The sequence below is a fragment of the Acomys minous genome (genome assembly GCF_964271855.1).
Source record: "Acomys minous genome assembly, chromosome: 16".
Classification (NCBI taxonomy): domain Eukaryota; kingdom Metazoa; phylum Chordata; class Mammalia; order Rodentia; family Muridae; genus Acomys; species Acomys minous.
The window spans coordinates 69,851,399-69,872,075 of NC_140498.1; the positions used below are offsets into that span (position 1 = coordinate 69,851,399).

At 52.1% G+C, this 20,677-nt stretch overlaps 1 protein-coding gene across 2 annotated transcripts in view; it reads left to right on the forward strand.

Moving 5' to 3' along the window:
• The first annotated feature begins 2,369 nt into the window (after positions 1-2,369).
• The window catches only part of ADAP1 (ArfGAP with dual PH domains 1), a 58,574-nt gene continuing 40,266 nt past the window's right edge, over positions 2,370-20,677 (forward strand). Inside the window, exon 1 of one of the 2 annotated variants that reach the window (XM_084764268.1) lies at positions 2,370-2,802. In XM_084764268.1, the coding sequence (XP_084620394.1) occupies positions 2,721-2,802 (82 nt within the window). In that variant the 5' untranslated portion in view covers positions 2,370-2,720. The remainder of the gene's footprint in view (positions 2,803-20,677) is intronic. The other variant, XM_084764269.1, reaches the window with a different exon arrangement.

Sequence of the window (20,677 nt, forward strand, 5' to 3'; positions counted from 1 at the left end):
GTACAGGCGATCACAGCTGCTCTGCATCAGGAGGGTGACTGCCGGGCCAGGTATGGTGGCACACGTCTTTAATCCCAGCACTTGGGAGGCAGAGGCAGGCGGATCACTGTAAGTTCGAGGCCAGCCTGGTCTACAAAGTGAGTCCAGGACAGTCAAGGCTACACAGAGAAACCCTGTCTCGAAAAACCAAAAAAAAAAAAAAAAAAAAAAGATGACTGCCATGCCACACCCAGAAGGCTGCCATCAGACAGTGGGTGCTGCTCCCTCTGTCTGGAAACCTCACTTTTCTGGCTACCTGCTTCTGTTTCAAGGCCTTCGTGTGGCCTCTCTCTCTCTTTCTCCAGAGGGCAATTTATTCTGTTTAGGGAGAAGGGGCTCTGTGTCTGTTTGTCTCTTAGGTTTACTGTTACTCTAGTTCTTCTGTGAATACATGGCTGTTGTGTGACTCAGTTTCTCTTGGCTATAAAATGAGGACTGACTAAGAAAGCATAGGGTAGGGGCTGGAGAGATGGCTCAGAGATTAAGAGCACTGCCTGCTCTCCCAAAGGTCCTGAGTTCAATTCCCAGCAACCACATGGTGGCTCACAGCTATCTATAATGAGATCTGGTGCCCTCTTCTGACATGCAGGCAGAATACTATATACATGATAAATAAATCTTTAAAAAAAAAAAAAAGGAAGCATAGGGCTAAGTATGAGGCTAAGATGAAAATATCTGTTTAGGTGTTTTATCTAAGGCCTGGGACATCAGTTTGTTTGTGTCTTGATTCTGATGTTGTTGTTGGTTTGTTATTTATTTTTATTTTATGTCTGCATGTACATCTGCGCACCACAAGATAGTATCAGACAGTTGTGAGTTACTGTGTGGGGTGCTGGGAGTTGAACTCAGGACCTTCAGAAGACTGGTGAGTGCTCTTAACCACTTAGCCATCTCTCTAGCCCCACCCATTTATGATTATTATTATTGTTGTTGTTGTTGTTATTTTGATTTTTTGAGACAGGGGTTCTCTGTGTAGCCTTGGCTGTCCTGGACTTGTTTTGTAGACTAGGCTGGCCTTGAACTCACATCGATTGGCCTGCCTCTGCCTCCTGAGTGCTGGGATTAAAGGCGTGCGCCATCACCACCCAGCTAGTTTTTATTATTATATTTTAAAGACTGGCTTTCATATATCCCAGCCTGGCCTCAAACTCGGTGTGTAGCAGAGGGCGACCTTGAACTGCTGATGCTCGGGCCTCAATCTTCTCTACACTGAGATTAGAGGCATCCATCAGCACACCTGGTTTCTGTGGTGCTGCAGACAGAGTCCAGGACTCTGTGCTTGCTAGGTAAGCTCTTTACCAACAGAGCCACATCCCCAGCTCCCATCAGTCTGTCTTGGCAATTCACACTCTCCAGGCTCCTGCCGCGTGTGTGCCAGGTCTGGAGCCTGGCGGAAGGCCCAGAGATGGAAATGCCACCTGTCCCTACCCAGTCTCCAGTGAGCCTCAGGAGAAAGACATAATATCAGTTAAAGAGTAAGCCTACAGTGCCACTGGCCTTGTGACCTCTGAGATGTGCCTTGGGGCAGTTGCATGTTCTGCCTTCGGATCTCGAGGCAGATCTGCAATGGGTGGCGGCCAGGGCCCGAGGGACAGGTGCACCTGGCCGACTTTACAGTACAGCCTCAACAGAGGGCTGCCAGGTGGGGTCTGCAAGGATTGCAAATGTCCAATGATGTCAAGTTAGACACAAAGACAACGTGCCGTCTCTACTGCACGTCATGCATCATGACAGAAACATGTGGTGGGACAATACTGACTTCCCCCTCCCCAGGAAACAAGAGAAAGCACGAGAAAGAGACTGGGGTTCCAGTGACTTAAGTTCCGCCAATAGGCCTCACCTTTTAAAGGTTTCAGTGCTGCTATGTCGCCTCATTGGAGACAGAGCCCTTAACACGGGGTCCTTTTGGGGGGGGGAGAAAGGGCCAAATCACCTCGGCTGTGGTATATTAACAGAAGTAGGGAACGGATGGGGTATCCAAAGGCATCTGGAAGACATAGAGGGGTCCTCAGACTCTCAAGGGGCTTTGGGGGAAAGGCTTTCATTTTTCAGCTGGGTGTGGCAACTGGCTTCTAAGCAGATGTTATTGCATTTATAATAGAGGGAGAAAATGGAATTTGAACACAAGTGCTAAGGCCAGCAGAGAAGCAGGCACCCAGTTCTGGAACGGAGCCTGCAGGAGATCAGAAGGGGTGTGGCCAGCTCCTGTCCTATCTCTAGGGGATGAAGGTACAGGACTTGGACACGTGTGAGGGTGGAGCCCTCCGATCCTTTGAGCACTGTAATTTGTCATTCCTAGGCAGGGCTGGCCTGAGCTACCCAAGTCCTCAGCTTCAACCCAACAGGCTAGCTCGGCTGGCGTGTGGGGTGGTCCGTCCTTCCGCAGCGCGGGCTGCATGAGACCCCGCCCCAGGTGGACCGGGTGAGGCCGGGTTCTCGAAGAGGCCGCTCCCTGACCGCGCCGCTGGGGGCCGCCCGCGGGCCACGCCGCCCCGAGCGCGCTGTGCGTTGCTCTCCGGTCCCCGCGCGCGCAGCTCCGCTCAGGGCGGCCCCGCGCGGCGACACGATCGAGGCCGGCGCGCGGGCTGAGCGGCGGCGATGGCGCAGGGCGGGCGGCGGGCGCGCGGCGCGGGGCCCTAGCGGGGCGGGCGCGCTCAGGACGGCGCGGTGGCCGCGTAGTCATGGCCGGGGAGCGGCGCCGGGCGCTGCTGGAGCTGCTGACGCGGCCAGGGAACGCGCGCTGCGCTGACTGCGGAGCCCCGGGTAGGTGCGGGACGGGAGGAGGCGCGGGGTGCGGCCGGATGGACCGGACTGCGTGGGGAGCGGGGCACGGGGTCGCGCCACGCGCTGGGTCCTGGCTAGGTTGGGGCGCGGCCCGAGTGCACCTGCCGGCGGCCGGGAGTGGCGGTGGCCAGGCGCAGCATCCGGAGGGCACCTCGCGGGCTTCGCGCGACCCGTGCTGCCGCCTCCCCTCCCCCGCTGGGCTGCGTGTCACGCTGTCAACCGCGGACGCCTCCCCTCCCCAGCCTTGCGAAACCTTGGCGTCTCAGGGGGTGAAAAAAAAAGAAAAAGAAAAAGAAAAAAAGAGGAAATCATTGGGGTGCTGGCTTGCTGGGAAAGCTGCCAGTGAGCTGGGGAGGTGTCTGCTGGGAAGTATGGGGTCCACCTGATTCTCAGCTACCTGGAGGTGACGTCATGGCATCCCTGCCTGGGGACACCGTCTTTTACAGGCTCAAAAACTGGGGGAGGAAGCCGAGCATTGGGTGGCCCCTGTGAGGACAGGCTGGCCATGTGCCTAGCTTCTCTGGGACCAGGACGATGCGGGGACAGTGGGAGCCCAAGACACATCTTCAAGACATCTTCCAGACTTTGTCCCTTGGTGGTTCGGAGGGACTTGTAGGGGCCAGAACACAAGGTCTCAGGACTGGCTATGAAGAAAGGGCCGAGGAGTTCTCTAACCAGCTGGCAGTCTCCTAGAGCTGGTACTCCTACGCTGATCCTATCTGGGTATGCAGGTGGGGAGAGGCCCGCAAGAGCTTTCAGGGATATAGAGGGTCTAGCACGTACCTCTCAGAGCATACCCATTCCTTGGGGACATCACTTTGCCTCCCTGAGATGCAGGCTGAAGGCCCACAGCCTGTAAATAGGACTTCCCTTCCCATCTCTCCCCCACATCTCCGCCTCTGGCCTGAAGAGTGCCTGGCAATAGTAAGTGCGTGCCACCCCAAGGGCCCTGGTGTCCCTGAGAGGAGACACTGACCGAGCTTTAGTGGGAAGCTAGGTAAGATGAAGTAACCCTTTTCCTGGGTCTCTTGTGGCACTGCAGAGCCCTGCCGATGCTGCAGTGAGGTGGCGGCTCCCTGGTGCTATGTGGTACTGTTGCCAGCTGGGCTGGCCCAGTGGAGTCGCCCCACCTCCATCTCTCAGGCCAGCCTTGTTCAGGAAAGCTCGCTGGGCTGGAGCCGGTGGTTAAAAAAAAAAAAAAGGCTGATGGGTTGTTCAGCTTGCTAAGCCTCCAAGCCTGACTTAGGGGGGTGGTGAACCCCAGGAGAAGGGCTGGCCCATCCTCATATTCTTTGGCCACCCAGCCCAGGATGAGCTTCTCAGAACACACAGCTGCTTTCCAGACACTCCTAGACCTCCTGGCCTGGCAGGAGGAAGAAGAGGCTTCCTAAACCCTAGTGGAAACTGCCCTATGGCCCTTCACCTATGGAGTCTTCTGGAAGGCCTTTAGCCCCAGGCCACTGGCTGCTTCAGCTGCTGCCCTCTCAGGGCCCAGCCCTTGCTGGCTATAGGCCAAGCCACCCATTTCCAGACTTGGCCTCTAATAGCAGCTTGCTTCCCCACCCCCCCTTACATGTGAGGCAGACAAGGCCTGAGGCTTGGTTTTCAGTTTACGAGCAGGGAAACTGAGGCCTCAACAACTTGAACTGTCTTGAGCATCCACAAGGCTGAGCAGGTTTCTTGATGCCCAGTCTGGGCACCACCCCCTCCCACCACCCCCCACCCCCGCGTCCACTATCTATGCAAACTTTCCATCTTTGTCTTGACCCTGGGCTCAGCCACAGTGCCTGCTTTGTGACCCCCTATGACATGCCCACACAGGCCTCTGATGGTCCATAGGGAGTCGGGAATTGGGACTTCCTGTGTTCTGAGATGCTGTGGGGTTCTGGAGCCTCCTGTCTTGTGGTGGCCTTGTCGAGGGAGGAGACATGTGTGTTCCATGTTGTCATGTGAACGGGCTCATGGCTCTTCTTCTCCTTTTAGATTTATTTATTTATTTATTTATTTATTTATTTATTATGTCTATGAGTGCTCTATCTTCATGCATGCACACTGGAGGAGGGCATCAGACCCCAGTATAGATGGTCATGAGCCACCATGTGGTTGCTGGGAATTGAACTCAGGACCTCTGGAAGAGCAGCCAGTGCTCTTAACTGCCGAGCCATCTCTCCAGCCCCATGGCTGTTCTTCTTGACCACACCAGTGGGACAAAGGGTACTTGGGAAGTGATGACATCTTCCTTGGATAGCAGGGCATCAGGCCAGGGCCTAGGTCACCTCTGACCACCAGGCCTGGGGGCTCTGGGGCAGCCCTGAGCACTTCTCACTTGGCTGTAGGAAGCCAGGAAGGGAGACAGGCCTGCATCTTGAACCTGGGGTCCATCCATCACCCAGCACAGATGCCCTCTCACCCCAGCTATAGTGGGCTTTTGCCAGAATGTGGTCTTTACTCCCGTAGGACTCCATTGGTGTCCCACCCTGTCAAGGGCTATGCCAGAGGGAGAGTGTTCGGTGCATCCCCAAGCTGTCCATGAAGGCGGCAGGCTCTCTTTGCAAGCCTCTGACCAGTAAATGGCCTGGAAGGTTTTAGAGTCACTCACTCTTGCTTCCATGCTGGTCAAACCCGCACTCCCAGGAGCCCTGACCTGCAGCTCCAGAGGGGTGAGGAAGAGGAAGGAAGTGCTGGCATCTAACTAGGTAGGTCAGGAACTGCTGCTTGATACTGCCCCCCAAGTGTCAAGCTTGACACAACAGACCCCAAGCTTCTTGACGTTCCAGGCATAGGCTAGGGGGAAAATGAGCCTAGGATCAGACCTGACGAAACAGCATGGCTCCTCTTTACACTTGGAGGCTTTCGGGGCACTTGGAAACTGCATCTGGTCCAGTCCCCAGTACAAAAGGTTTCAGGAATATGGCTCAGGTTAGGAGAGGGTCCCTGGGGAGGTATTGGGGGGCATGGTCCAGGCCTGAGAGCTGGGTCTGGCAGATCACACTATGTCTGGAACAGTGGCCCAGAAGGCTCTTTTCTTTCCTTCCCCCCGCCCCCATTGTAGTACAGTATTGTAGATAGAAGCCAAGGCCCTGGGTATACTAGGCAGGTGCTCTACCACTGAGCCACACCCCAGCGCCTCACTGGGGGATTCTAGGCAGGTGCTCTACCACTGAGCCACATCCCAGCCCCTCACTGGGGGATTCTAGGCAGGTGCTCTACCACTGAGCCACACCCCAGCCCCTCACTGGGGGATTCTAGGTAGGTGCTCTACCACTGAGCCACACCCCAGCCCCTCACTGGGGGATTCTGGGCAGGTGCTCTACCACTGAGCCATACCCCAGCCCCTCACTGGGGGATTCTAGGCAGGTGCTCTACTACTGAGCCACACCCCAGCCCCTCACTGGGGCACTCTAGGCAAGGGATCTATCATGAAACTATATCCATAACCCTATTTTTTTTTAAAACCTTTTGTTTTGAGACAGTCCATTGAGTTACCTGGCCTGGCCACAAATTTGCTTTATAATCTAGCTGCTCAGGCCTGCATTTGTGATCCTTCTGGCTAATTGTCCAAGTATCTGAGATTATAGACATGGGCCGCCAACACCAGGCCTACTTGGTGTGTGTGTGTGTGTGTGTGTGTGTGTGTGTGTGTGTGTGTGTGTATGTGCGCACATGCCATTCTAACTATTTTTAACGTGCAGTTTGGAGGCATTAAGCACACTCACAAATCTGTGCAACTGCCACCACCATCCCATCAGGGCTTTCTCATCTTTCCAAACTGAAACTTGTTCACACATGAAGCAGTGATTGTCCCTCCACCTCCCTGTTCCTGAGATCTGCCATCCTGCTTGACTTCTCAAGGAATCAGACCCTGCAGGAACCTTCACACCACAGCTGTCTGGTTTGGGTCCGGTTTGATTCACTTGGCTGTGTGCTGATGATGGCACTGCGTCCCTTTGTGTTGGGGTAGGTGTCAGGATGCCTCCTCTTTTCGAGTGGAGTGGTATCACACTCTGATACGGACACGGTTGTGCTTAGCCGTTCACCTGCCTCTGAGAACGCTGCTGGCTGAAGAACCACTGTCTTCCGTGTGAGCTTGTCAGGCCTGCCCGCTGTGGCTCAGTGCTGGGAGACAGTCTGCACTCAGGGTCAAGGATTAGGGGCCTGTTCCTCTGGCCCACTTTTGGCCAGCCAGCCTCCCTTCTTCCTAAACCAGTGGTTCTCAGCCTGTGGGTCGTGACCTCTTTGGGGGGGGGGGTCACATATCAGATAGCTACATTACGATTCATAACAGTAGCCAGATTACAGTTATGAGGTAGCAACAAAATAAATTTTTGCTTTTTTTTTTTTTTTTTTTTTTTTTTGGTTTTTCGAGACAGGGTTTCCTTGTGTAGCCCTGGCTGTCCTAGACTCGCTTTGTAGACCAGGCTAGCCTCGAAGTCACAGTGATCCCCTGGCCTCTGCCTCCCGAGTGCTGGGATTAAAGGCATGTGCCACGAAATAATTTTATGGTTGAGGATCACCATAACAGGAGGAACTGTATTAAAGGGAGGCAGCATTAGGAAGATTGAGAACCCCTGTTTAGGCCCTAAACAGTGTCCTTTGCCCTCTATCTCTGAAATATGCCGGTTGTGCCTACCCCAGAGTGGACTCCTTGGGTCGCTGGGCCAGCCACAAGGCCCGCAGGCTTCTCTCTGCGTGCGGGCACTGTGACCAGGCCCACGCCGATCTTGAATGTGGATGACATTGCTTCCAACCCAGGCCCCTGGCTCATAGGCTCCTGGCAACTTCAGATTTAGGGTCATTTGCTAAGTTCTTACTTGGCACCGGGCAGGAAGGTCTTCCAAGGGTGGCCTGATGCAGCGTAGCTAGAAGGCGGGAGAAGTGTGGCCATGGGTGTGGGAGATGTGCTATCCACAGCAGGGGAGAAGGCTGAAGAGTTCTAGGATGGAGCCTTTGATCAGTCGCCCCGCCCCCTAGCTCCGTGCGCATGGGCAGCGCCCAGGGCGGGAAGACTGAGGCAGGCAGGGCCTTCACAGAGAGGCAAGCAGGCAGAAGGTGATGTGGGTGGAGTTGGCAGCTCGCTGGTGGTAGATGGCCACTGCCACATAGTTGGCAGGGAGTAAGGGGGAGCCAACACCCTGATATTCCCCAACAGTATCTAATGAAAGCTAGGGAGGAACACTGCCGCTGGGCTGGCTGGTGGAGGGGGCTATCAGGTTCGGAGAGGCAGAGCAACCATGAAAAGGCACGTTGGGTGTGTGGAAGGCTCTGAAGCAACGGGGCAGAGATGTAGGACGGTCTAGGTCTAGCGACCAGCTGCATTACATTTTTTAATCACTCTCATTTGTTTTGTGTGTGTATGAGTGCGCGTGTGTATGCACGTCACAGCACACGCGTGCTGGTCGGAGGGCAACTTGCAAGAGTTGGCTCTCTGTTTTCCACCATGTGGGTCATGGGGATCGAATTCAGATCAAGTTTGTCAGGACGCGCCAATTACCCCTGAGCCATCTTACCAGCCTGGCGTTTGTTTATTTATAGACAAGGTCTCATGTAGCTCAGGCTGGCTTGGATCTCACTGTGCAGCTAAGGATGAGTTTGAACTTCTCATCCTCCTGCCTCCGCCCCCCTCCCGAGTGTTGGGACTAAAGGTGTGCACCACCACGCCCAGCCATGCCTACCTCTTAAAGATGGTCTTCGAGCCAGGCGTGGTGGCGCATGCCTTTAATCCCAGCACTTGGGAGGCAGAGGCAGGCGGATCGTTGTGAGTTTGAGGCCAGCCTGGTCTACAAAGGGAGTCCAGGACAGCCAAAGCTAACACAGAGAGACCTTGTCTCGAAAAACAAAAACAAAAACAAAACAAAAAAAAAAAAGATGGTCTTCGAAGAGTTCCCCCATAGAGCACTAATCCGTGGTTCTGGGAGCACCCCACCTATAGGGAGGACCATAGAGGTTCTCCCAGGGGCTGCTGGCTCAAGCATTGCCATAGTTACAGAGGACTTGAGATCAGAAAGGAGGGAGGACATAGGGAACTCACAGGGACAACACAGCCTAAAGAGAGTTGGGTGTGGCACAAAGTGGCCTAGAGTCTCTGCTATATGGTATGTAGCTGGTGCCAGGGGCTGATAATCATAGATGCTTGAGAAGCTGAGGCAGGAGGATTCACAAATTCAGCCCTAAGCAAAGAGGCTACAGAACAAGTTCATGGCCAACCTAAAGGACTTAGTGAGATTGTATCCAAATAAGTAAAAAAGAAGGCTGGGATTTAGACTTGAGTTCTACTCCGTATTCCGGACTCTGAGTCGGAGAAGCCAGAAGGCCAGTGTATGTGTGAAGTGCTGTAGTCACCACTGCCACTTTACCTGGGACAGTGGGATCCGCGAAGCACAGCGACCAGGAAGTGTCCCAGCTCTTGACTGTGTAGAAGCGTCACCCGCTGATGTTGCAGACAGGATGCCTCCAGGAACCCAGGTGTGGTGGCATATGTCTGTATGCCAGCACTCAGGATGCTGTGAGGCAGAAGGGTTACCATGAGTTTGAGGCTGATGTGAATCACAAAAGTGAGATCTTATCTCAAAAATATAATGAGCTGGATGTAGTTAGCTCAGGCCTTTCATCCCAGCACCTGGGAGGCAGAGGCAGGCAAATCTCTGTGAGTTTGAGGCCAGCCTAGTCTACATAGTGTGTTTCAGGTCAGCTAAAGCTACATAGTGAGAGACCTTGCCTCAAAAAAAAAAAAAAGGCCACCCCAATCAATTAATAATCCGAGAGTGAACAGGCTGCTACTAAGGACTCGGGGTGTTGTGATTCATGGGCAGGGTTGGGTGTACCTCTGAGGAGAGACAGAACTGGGGCACACTGGCATGTAAATGGTTCTTTCTCCCTCTGAAGAGCCCTCCCAGCACAATCCACATATGATAAAATTAACCGACTACATGAAAATGCAGTGGCGTTTAAATCCCAAACTTTTACGGAGCTATCGCTCCTAGCCAGTTCCTTTTGTTTGTTTGTTTGTTTGTTTGGGTTTTTTGAGACAAAGTCTCTCTGTATTATCTTGGCTGTCCTGGACTCTCTTTGTAGACCAGGCTGTCCTCGAACTCACAGAGATCCACCTGCCTCTGCCTCCCAAGTGCTGGGATTAAAGGCGCGCGCCACCACCACCCGGCTCCTAGCCAGTTCTTAAAATAGGTTTCCCATCCATCAGACCAGATGAGGTGCAGAGCAGGGGAGCCTGGGCACCTGAGGCAGTGGGGAGTGGGGACCCCCGGGTGGGGCTGGGGGAAGATGTCAACGGCCAAAAGGAGTGGTGTCAGGGAAGGAACTGTGACGTGGGGAGGCAGGCACTGTGTTCTCATCTGAATGGGAGGGGAGGTAGAAGGGCAAGGGGTACTCCACTCCTGGGTATGGAGGGCCTTGCCTAGAGGAGAATCTGAGCCCCTCCAACATCCAGGGTCCTGAAGCTGACAACACCAACTACATAAAAAGCTGGAGTTCGCATGCCGATGGGATAGGGGAAAATACCCAGCTAATGGTACGCCAGGAAAAGAGACCTCCATACGGGTGGATTGCTGGGGGCTGTTATGCATACAGCCCACCTCCAGACACGTTTATATCCTATGTCCCTTGAAGGACTTCTACCTTCCAGCTTTGAGCTGCCCACTTGCCTCCAGCCTGGGTAGCAAACAGGCTCTGGCCAATTTCTCAGCTGTGCATCAGCCTTTGGAAGAGCAAAGGTCTCTAAAGCTGAGCCACAGGCCTCTGCCAGAGCCACATTCCACCGATAGGGCCCACTGCTCCACTCCTCCCCGCCTGCCTAGGCCTTGGCCAAAGGGGACACACCTGCCCCACCTGGCTCAGCCCCAGAACACGCCTGACCTGCTCGGGTGCCTGAGAGCTGCTCCCGGAAGTAACAGCGAGGGACTGAGTCACCTTGAAGGGACCAGGAGAGGCAGGGCAGGGGGTGGGTGCGTTAGCCTTTAGGGAGCCAGGAAGAGGGCCCAGTGAGAGGCTGATGGCCTTGGGCAGTCAGAGTAGTGGCCTCAGCTGGAGTGAGAACTGAGCAATCAGGTGTTGGTGGGGGCTGAGGACTCTTCTTCTTCTTCTTCTTCTTCTTCTTCTTCTTCTTCTTCTTCTTCTTCTTCTTCTTCTTCTTCTTCTTCTTCTTTTGAGGCAGGGTTTCTCTGTGTTAGCCTTGGCCTTCCTGGACTCGCTTTGTAGACCAGGCTGGCCTCGAACTCACAGCGATACGCCTGCCTCTGCCTCCTGAGTGCTGGGATTAAAGGCGTGCGCCACCACTGCCCAGCGAGGACTCAGCTTCTTACCTGGGATCTCTGATTCGCCGTTCCACACCTCTGGCCACTCTTGACCCAGGGCACTTTTGTTGCTTGTCCTGGGATGACATGGGTTCTAGAACAGTTTCCAAGCTATTGGGGAGAGTATTCTGGGGTCCTGGGTGGCTAAGAAGTAGCCCAGACATTAGCAGTGAGATTCAGTAAGCAGGTGGTTACTAGCCCCTGTGGGGAAAGTGCATCTGTTGGAGCCAGGACTTGTATAGCGAGGGCCTGATGGGGCCTTGGCTTGCTCTTCTAAAAGACCTAGCTAGTTTTGGTCTGCAGAGTGAGCACCTGAGGCATAAGGTGGTTGGGACACGGCTAATCAAGAGCTGACTTGGTATCCACACACTCGGCTGTGCAGGAGCCGTCCATCTCTTGGTGCCATTGAGTTTGGAGCTGGGTTGGGTGCAATTTGGCTGGAATCCACTTCTGTACCAGCGGCTTCTAGGACTGTGCTGCCCAGAGTCACCCACAATGGTCAGGACCTTTTAAAACCTACCCTCAGATGACCTGATGGGTAAGAGGGCTTGCTGCACAAGCACATGGACCCGGGTTCAAATCCCCAGCACCCGTGTTACAAAGCGTTACTTGTAACCCCAGTTTTGTGTGTGTGAATCCAGAAACAGGAGGAGCTATGGCTGGCTGCCAGCCTAGGTCCAGGTTTAGTGAGGAACCCAGGTTTCAGGGAATAAGGTAGAGCGTGGTAGAGCACTGTCCTCTTCTCGCTTCTGCATAAGCGCTTACGGTCCCACGCACGCATGCGCGCATGCACACACCAGCCTCAAAACCAGCTGCTTACACCTGAGATCTCACCATTAGGGAGGCAAGAACACCCGTAAGTCCCAGCTTTGGCTCCATGGTGAGGCCCCTTCCCAGAAGTAACAAAACAATTAGAGCCTCTGTCGGGAAGTGTCCAAGGCTGGGGCAAAGCCCTGTTGTGACTTTGAAGGGTTTGGGCAGAGCCCCGGGGCTGCCAGCCTAGGAGCTGCTTCTGCCTCTCCCCGCAGTTTCCAAGGCAAAGCATGGCTTTGCAACAGAGCTTAGGGCAGCCCAACAACCACTCGCCGGAGGCTGGAATCCAGCTGACCGACCTCACTGGCCTGGCTGGCTTCAGGCCAAGCCGCTTGCTCGCCTACAAGGTTTCGCCTGGGTGGAATCTTAGCAAGCCCTTACAGTACAAGGTCAGTGCTGTGGGGAATCTCAGGATGGGGGCGGGGCAGGGCTTGGCTAAGCTCTGTCCTTTGCCAGGTTCCGCATGTTGCCATTCCTGCCCCCTGGCCACTGCCACCCCATCTTTACCGCTAGAGCGCTTCCTCCAGGAAGGCCTCCTGGCTTCTTGCCCACAGTTGCCTCCCACTGCTGGCTCCTGGCCACACCACAGCTACCATTCTGTGATGCTTCCTTGGTGTAAATCAATGTAGTTTTCTGGGATTAAGGCTCAGGCCTTCCCAGCTGGGACTCATTTGTTCACGAGTGTCCTGGCACCAAGTGACACTGGGGACTGTTTAGATACAGAAGGAAGGGGCAGAGGTCAGGGCGCCGCCTCCTTCTGCCTTTCCCCCCTACTTCCCAGACTCCAGGGAGCCAGAGGTTCAGGGTAGGGTAGTATTATCAGGGACAGGGAAGAAGACACTGGTGTTCTCACACTAGGCTGGGCCCTGTCTGCCTGAGGGGAAGGCAGGGAGTAGACATAGCTCGGCTGGAGTTCCAGCTGGGCCTGGCCTGCAGCCAGTCCTGGGCCCTGTCACCTTCCATTTCCAAGCGTGGGGTTTTGAGCACGCTACCTGGTTAGTTCCTGGTTAGATGCTTTGAGGTGATAAGACTTCAGAGCCTTGGGGGTCATCCATCTCTGAGCCTTCGGGGTCAGGCCTGAAGCAAGAGGTCTGCCTCTTGGCCAGGTGCTGGTGGCCTTTACGGGGGCCCTGTGAGATCATAGGTGAGAGAGGAAGTCCTTCCAGGTAACCAGGCCAAAAGTCTCAGTAAGGGAATTCCTTCTGCTCTGGGTCTCCATCCTCCCCACCCCCACCCCCCATCCCAAGTCCCAATAGGATCAGCCGCAATTACCAGGAAGGTGACCCAAGTGTTGGGTCCTGGCTCACAAGGCCCACATCTACCACAGTATGACTCTGGGCACGTGTCTGACCCCTAGCTGAGTTATATTTCTTTTATTCCATAAACTGAGCTAGTGACAGAATTTCACTTTTAAAGGTCTGTGATGGGTCTGGGGAACTGGCTTAGTTGGTAAAGTGCTGGATACGCAAGCAAGAGGGGCCTGACTTCAGATCCCAGAGCCCAAGCGAAACACCAAGTGTGGGTTTCTGAGGCTTGCCGGCCAGCTAGTTGGATTGGTGAGCTCCATGTTTTAGTGAGAGGCCCTGTCTCAATAAGGCAGAGTGATTGAGGAGGACATCTGGCATCAACTTCTGGCCCCTACATGCACATATACACACACATGCACAAACATGCATACACATGCACGCACGTGCACGCGTACATATGTGGGAACACATGCTTGCGCGCACATGGAGATGGAGTGAGACCCCGTGGCTCAGTCTTGGGCTCCATTGAGCATCTGGCCTATGTGGTGGGGGAGGGGCAGGCTTGAGGGGAGGAGGATGCTGGCTGTATCCAAAATTCTTAAGGATGCTGTGTCGGAGAGCAGCCTGGGTGTGCAGGCAAGCCACATGTGCCCTACACCAGTAGTCTTTCTTCCACGGGAAGCCCAACCTATGGCTGGACCCCAGTGCCAGCGCCTGGACAAGCTGGCTGCCCTGGGCGGGTGGTGGGGAGGGAGGGAGGCAGCTATATGTTCCTGCTGCCCCTACAGGGTGCCCTTGTGGAGACTTTACACACCACCTCAGAGAGTCGGCCGTGGACAGCTGGAGGAAGTGACTAAAGTCACAGTTCAGCTGCTGATAGTTTTTATGATCTTACAGAACCCTCAGGACCTGGGATGGCGACTCAGTTAATCGAGCCGATGCGGGGCAAGCGTGAGGACCTGATTTCGATGCCCAGAGTCCACACAAAAAACGAGCCAGGAGTGGCAGCAGGCACTTGTAACCCAGCGCATGGCGGGTGGGGACAGGAAGATTCTCTGGGCCTTTCTGGCTGGCCACCCTAGCTGATTACAGTTCAAGTGACAGACTCTGTCTTTAAGGAAAAAAAAAAAATCAAGGTGGGAGCTAGAGATGTGACACACCTTTAATGCCAGCATGTGGGAAGCAAACGCATTCTGTTGGGTTTGACACCAGCCTGGGCCACATAGTGAGATCCTGCCTCAAAAGCCAAATCAAGGGTGGGTGGGGCCTGAGGGATGACCCTCTGGGCTGTCCTCTGCTCCCCTCCCACAGATGCACACATATGAGCAGGCTTACACACACACACACACACACACACACACACACACACACACACACACACGCACCAAAATACAGTGACGCGTCCCAGCCCCTTTGCAGTCCCCGTGACTGAGGGGCCTTCTGTAGCCCACAGAATCCCCTTGGGCAAGCATCTGCTGCTTAGCCTATTTTTGTCCTCTGTTCTTTGTTGTATGGTTGAGCTCCAGTCCTGTTTTCATCAACTCGGTCTCCTCCAGGCGTGGCCGCCCTTTCACCTTTTCTTCTCTTGACAGGAGTTTTCAAAGAGCAAGCAGATCTTTTTAATTTCATCACGATAACTTACTTGGACCACTTCCCCCCCCCCCGCCCCCACCAAGTCTGGTTTTGTTAACGCATCTTCTGCTATTTAGTTTGAGACTGTAATTTATTTTTATTTTTTATTTTGTTTTTCGAGCCAGGGTCTCTCTGTGTAGCCTTGGCTGTCCTGGACTCACTTTGTAGACCAGGCTGGCCTCGGAACTCACAGCGACCCGCCTGCCTCTGCCTCCTGAGTGCTGGGATTAAAGATGTGCGCCACCACACCTGGCCTTGAGACTAATTTAATTGCAACACTTTTTCCTTCCCTTTCCTCCCTTCAAGCCTTCCCATATAGCCCTTGCCACTCTTCTCGAAATGCATGGGTCCTCTTCCCGTCAATTGTTACTGCATGCACATATGCATTTATATAGACATACATATTAGTCCATATAATGTTATTTGTAGGTTTATTTTCAGGGCTGACTGCTTGGCACTGGACAACCAATTGGAGTGTCCTTCCCTGGAGAGGACCACCCCTCCGACTCCCAGCTTTCCTCAGTTTCCTGTAGTTCCTTGTGTAGGGTTGACTGAGGCATTGTGGGCTTCCCCCCCCTCCACCCCCCGCATCCTGTTTGGCATGGTCTTGGTTGGACGGTCGTATTGGTGAGACTGTCATGGGTGGAGCTCCTGATGTTACTAAGGAGCCTGGTCTCACCGCAGACTCCCTGCTCCTCTGGCTTTGCCGATCTTTGCGTTCCCTTTTCTGCGTTGTCCCCTGAGCCCTAGGTAATGACTGTTCTGTAGACATTATCCTTTGGGACTGGGCTCTGCCACTCTGCATGCATGTCGATTGGTTGTGGTTTTTCTGTAATGGTCTCCATCTGTTGTAGAGAGAAGTCATCTTAACGAAGGGTGAGGACCACATTTATCAGTCTAGACCCTCTAGTTGTGTTTGACTTGGGATGGAGAGATGGCTCAGTGGTTAAGAGCAGTGGCTGCTCTTCCTAGAGGGCCCGGGTTCAATCCCTGGGCCTGCGTTCAGTCCTTAGCACCCACATGCTAACTCACAATTGTCTGTAACTCCAGTTCCAAGGGATCTAATATCCTCACATTGCTGCACATGCAGGCAAAACACCAATACACATAAATTAAGATTTAAAAACATTTTTAAAAGTTGACATTGATTGATTGCTTGACTGACAGAGCCTCTCTATGTAGTTTTGGTTGGCCTCAAACTCACAGAAATCCTCCGGCTTCTGTCTCCCAAGTGCTGGGATTACAGGTGTGGTCTTGTGTGTGTGTGTGTGTGTGTGTGTGTGTGTGTGTGTGTGTGTGTGTGTGTGTATGTGAGCTAGAGTTACAGGCAATTGTGAACTGCCTGGCACCTGTGCTAGAAACCATTGAGGCATCTCTTCAGTCCTAAACATGCATCTGTTTATTAAACAAACAAACAATGCCGGGCGTGGTGGCACACGCCTTTAATCCCAGCACTCGAGAGGCAAAGGCAGGCGGATTGCTGTGAGTTCGAGGCCAGCCTGGACTACAAAACGAGTCTAGGACAGCCAAGACTACACAGAGAAACCCTGTCTCGAAAAACAAAAAACATAAAAACAAACAAACAAACATCTTCTTCAAGCCAGGAAGTAGTGGCGCATGCCTTTAATTCCAGCACTTGGGAGGCAGAGGCAGGTGGATCTTTGTGAGTTCAAGGCCAGCCTGGTCTACTACAGAGTGAGTTCTAGGACAGCCAGGGCTACACAGAGAAACCCTGTCTCTAAAACAAACAAACAAACAAAACAACCCCCCATCTTTTTTTAAAACCAAAGTTATAGAGTTTTGGGGGCGTTTTTCCTCCTAGGCTGAGTTCAGCGGGCTGTCTGGGAAAGCGTCAGGACCTGACTTTGAGTTCCAAGCATACAATGTAAAATGCCAGGTGTGTAACCATGCATGTCCCCTCCCAGAGATGGTGGTGGGGACACAGGAGACTCTCTGGGGCTTGCTGATTCCGTGAGAGACCTTGTCAGCCTAGCTCCAGGTTCCGTGAGAGACCTCGTGTCAAGAGAATAAGGGTTAGAGTGTTAGACAGGAGGCCCGATGCCATCCTTTGGTCTGACAGGAGCATGTGCGTCTGCGCACACACAGTCACACAGACACATACACACTCAACAGCTCTTTGACTAACCCAAGAGTCATAGCTACGTTCTTGTTGTAGATGCCACAGCAAATTGTATTTTGCTGGCGTTTTCTCACACCAGCAGCACCAGTGGGAAGATTCTACCTTCTTGGCTGACTCGTTCATTCTACCTCGGTCGGCTCTCAGAAGCCATTGTTGGGCAGGTTTGTTTGGGGACTCCATTCTGGCTCATCAGTCTGTTTCTCTGTTTCTATCACCAATGCCACACTGTTCTGAGGACCGTAATTCAATAATAACTTCTAAAAAACAAATGTTGTTGGGTTCTGTCTTGGTCTCTTTTTCTAGGCTGTTTTGATGATTTGGTATCGTTTATTTATTTATTTATTTATTGGTTTTCTGAAACATGGTCTCTCTGTGTTACCCTTGGCTGTTCTGGACTCACTTTGTAGACCAGGCTGGCCTCGAACTCACAGTGATCCACCTGCCTCTGCCTTCCGAGTGCTAGGATTAAAAGCGTGCACCACCACGCCTGGTGACTTGTCTATTTATTAATACTGTGTATTTATTTATGTACAGTATGTGTGCATATGTATGGAGATGCGTTTATGTGTGTGAACGAGGATGCGCACATGTCACAGCGTCCCTGTGGAGGTCAGGGGACACCCTCTGGTGTCACTCCCCCATCTTTGCCCTTGTTTGTGGCAGGTTTCTTTGCTGTTTGCAGTGTACATCAGGCACCTGGTCCATATGCTTCAAGGGGTCCTCCTGGCTCTGCGTCCCATCTCCCCACAGGAGTATGGGGACCACAGATGCTCACGTTATGCCAGTGGCTTCTGTGTGTGTCCTGGAGATCCACACTTAGGTCCTCACCCCCTATTGCAAGGGCTTTAGCCTCCCAGCTATGCCCCAGCCTTGAGCATCTCTGCCTTTTGAGCTCACACATGAATTCTAGACTCATTTGAAATTTTACCTCATTAGGATGCCCGTTGGATATACGGCGGGAATTACAGCGAGCCCACAGATTAATTTGCCAAGAGTAAACGTGTTGACAGCCTTGCCTCTTCCAACCCAGATACGGCTTCTTTCCACACTACAGATCTTTAATTTCTATGCACAATAGTTCATAGTTTTCTAAATACTGTATTTCACATCTATTGTCATATTTATCCTGATGTATTTCATGTGTTTTAGTTTTGCTTTTGTTTTTAGAGACAGGGTTTCTCTGTGTAGCCAAGGCTGTCCTAGACTCACTTTGTAGACCAGGCTGGACTTGAACTTACAGAGATCCACCTGCCTCTGCCTCCTGAATGTTGGGATTAAAGGTGGTATTTCATGGTTTTATAGGGGTTTTGTTTTTGTTTTATTGTTGTTGTAGTTGTTTGGAAACAGACTCTCACTATATGGCCCTGGCTGGTTTGGAACTTGCTATGTAGACGAGGCTAGCTTCAAACTCGGAGATATTTATCCTCTTGCCTCTGTCTCCTGAGTGCTGGGATTAAAAGTATATAGATGGGAAGAAAAAGAAGGAAAAAAAAAAGAAAGAAAGAAAAGAAAAGAAATAAGAAGAAAAGGAGGGGCTGGAGAGATGGCTCAGCAGTTAAGAACACTGTCTCCTCTTCCAGAGGTCATGAGTTCAATTCCCAGCAACCACATGGTAGCTCACAACCATATATAATGTGATCTGATGTCCTCTTCTGCCTGCAGATGTACATGCAGGCAGAGCACTGTATACATAATAATAAATAAATAAATCTTAAAAAAAAAAGAAGAAGAAGAAAAGGAAAGGACATGGCTGCTCCTAGGTATGATGGAAGAGAAAGTTTATTATAAATATGGGGGAGACATAGCCAGAGGCAAACACATCTGGGAGAGACCAGAGTGGTCATGACCCTGAACCATGTGGGGAGAGGGGGAGGGGAAGGGAAGAAGGGACAGCAGCCAGGAGGCCAAAGGTACAAACAGTACAAGAAGGTGTGGGTCAGGGAACCAAAAGGTCTGGATTATGTAAGGAAGCGCCTCTGGAGGAAAGAGTGGCCCAGCCCTGGGCTGGAAGTTCAGGGTAGAGGGCAGGATATGCCAGCCATATCCTGTAACAGGTAGGGCCTGAGGGATGCTGGGAGAACCTACAGGTCAGGTCCACTTTGATATATTAAATAGGCACCTCAGTCACTTGTCCCAGGTTTGAAACTTAACAGGATTTTTCTTTCTTTTCTTTTATTCTTTTCTTTTGGCAGGGGTGGGGGGGGTGAGGCAGAGGGTTGTTTTTTGTTTTGGCTTGGTTTTGGGGTTTTAATTTCTTTCTTTTTATTTATTTATTTATTTATTTATTTGGTGTTTCGAGACAGGGTTTCTCTGTGTAGCCTTGGCTGTCCTGGACTCGCTTTGTAGACCAGGTTGGCCTCGAACTCACATCAATCCACCTGCCTCTGCCTCCCAAGGGGTGGGATTAAAGGCGTGTGCCACCATGCCTGGCTCTTAATAGGATTAAAAAATATTTATTTGCTGGTTTTTTTTTTATGTGTATGGGTGTTTTGCCTGCGTGTATGTTTGAGCAGCACGTGTGTGCCTGATGCCTGTGGAAGTCAGAGTGGGTGTCTGGTCCCCTTGAACTGGAATTGCAGCACTTGTGAGTGCGTACTGGGAATTGAACCCAGGTCCTCTGCAAGTGTGGCAAGTGCGCTTAATCACTGAGCCATCTCTCCAGCCCCATATGAATGTTTTTTTTATTTAATTTTCAAATTCCAATTGTTTGCAGTATCTGTAGAAACAACGTTGATTTTTGTGTTAGTTTCATGTCCTGAAACTTTGCTGAACACTTGTGTTAGTTTTAGAAATTTTACCAGGCAGGGCGTGCCCCCCCCACACACCCTTAATCCCCGCACTCGGGAGGCAAAGGCAAGTAGATTATTGCTGTGAGTTTGAGACTAGCGTGGTCTATAAAGCAAGTCCAGGACAGCCAGGGCTACACAGAGAAACCTTGCCTTGAAAAACCAAAACCAAAACAAAACAAAATAGAAACCTTGACAGAAGATTTTACCTGTTGTGTTTTTGGAGCAAGACTTTATTGTGGAGTCTACTCAGGCTACCTGGCACTCATAATCCCCCTGCCTCAGCCCCCAGAATGCTGAGATTGTAGCCACCAGATCTGGCTTAGATTTTCAGTATACACAGATGATTCATGTTGCCTAAATTAAAACAGGTTTATAGAGCTGGGCGTGGTGGCGCACTACTTTAATCCCAGCACTCGGGAGGCAGAGGCAGGCGGATCTCTGTGAGTTCAAGGCCAGCCTGGTCTACAAAACGGGTGCAGGATAGCCAAGGCTACACAGAGAGACCCTGTCTCGAAAAACTAAACTAAACTAAAAATAAAAATAAAACAGGCTTATGTCTTCTCTCCCAATCTGGGTACTTTTTTTTTTTTGGACAGGGTTTCTCTGTGTAGCCTTGGCTGTCCTGGACTTACTGTGTAGACCAGGCTAGCCTCAATCTGGCATGCACCACCCACGCCCAGTTTCCTAGCACTTTTTATTTTTTTCTATTGCTTTATTTCACTGGCCACGGTCTCCAGTACAGTGCAGAGTAGACTCCTAGCCATAGAAGGAGTAGTCATGATGCCCACTGAAGATGTTTATCCTGCTCTGTAGGGACGTCCCCCCTGCTTTTAGTCTTCTGAGAGATTCGTTTGTTGTTTGTTTGTTTGTTTGTTTGAAATCAGGATACTGTGGTTTTTGTCAACTGCTATTTCTGCATCGAGGTGATCC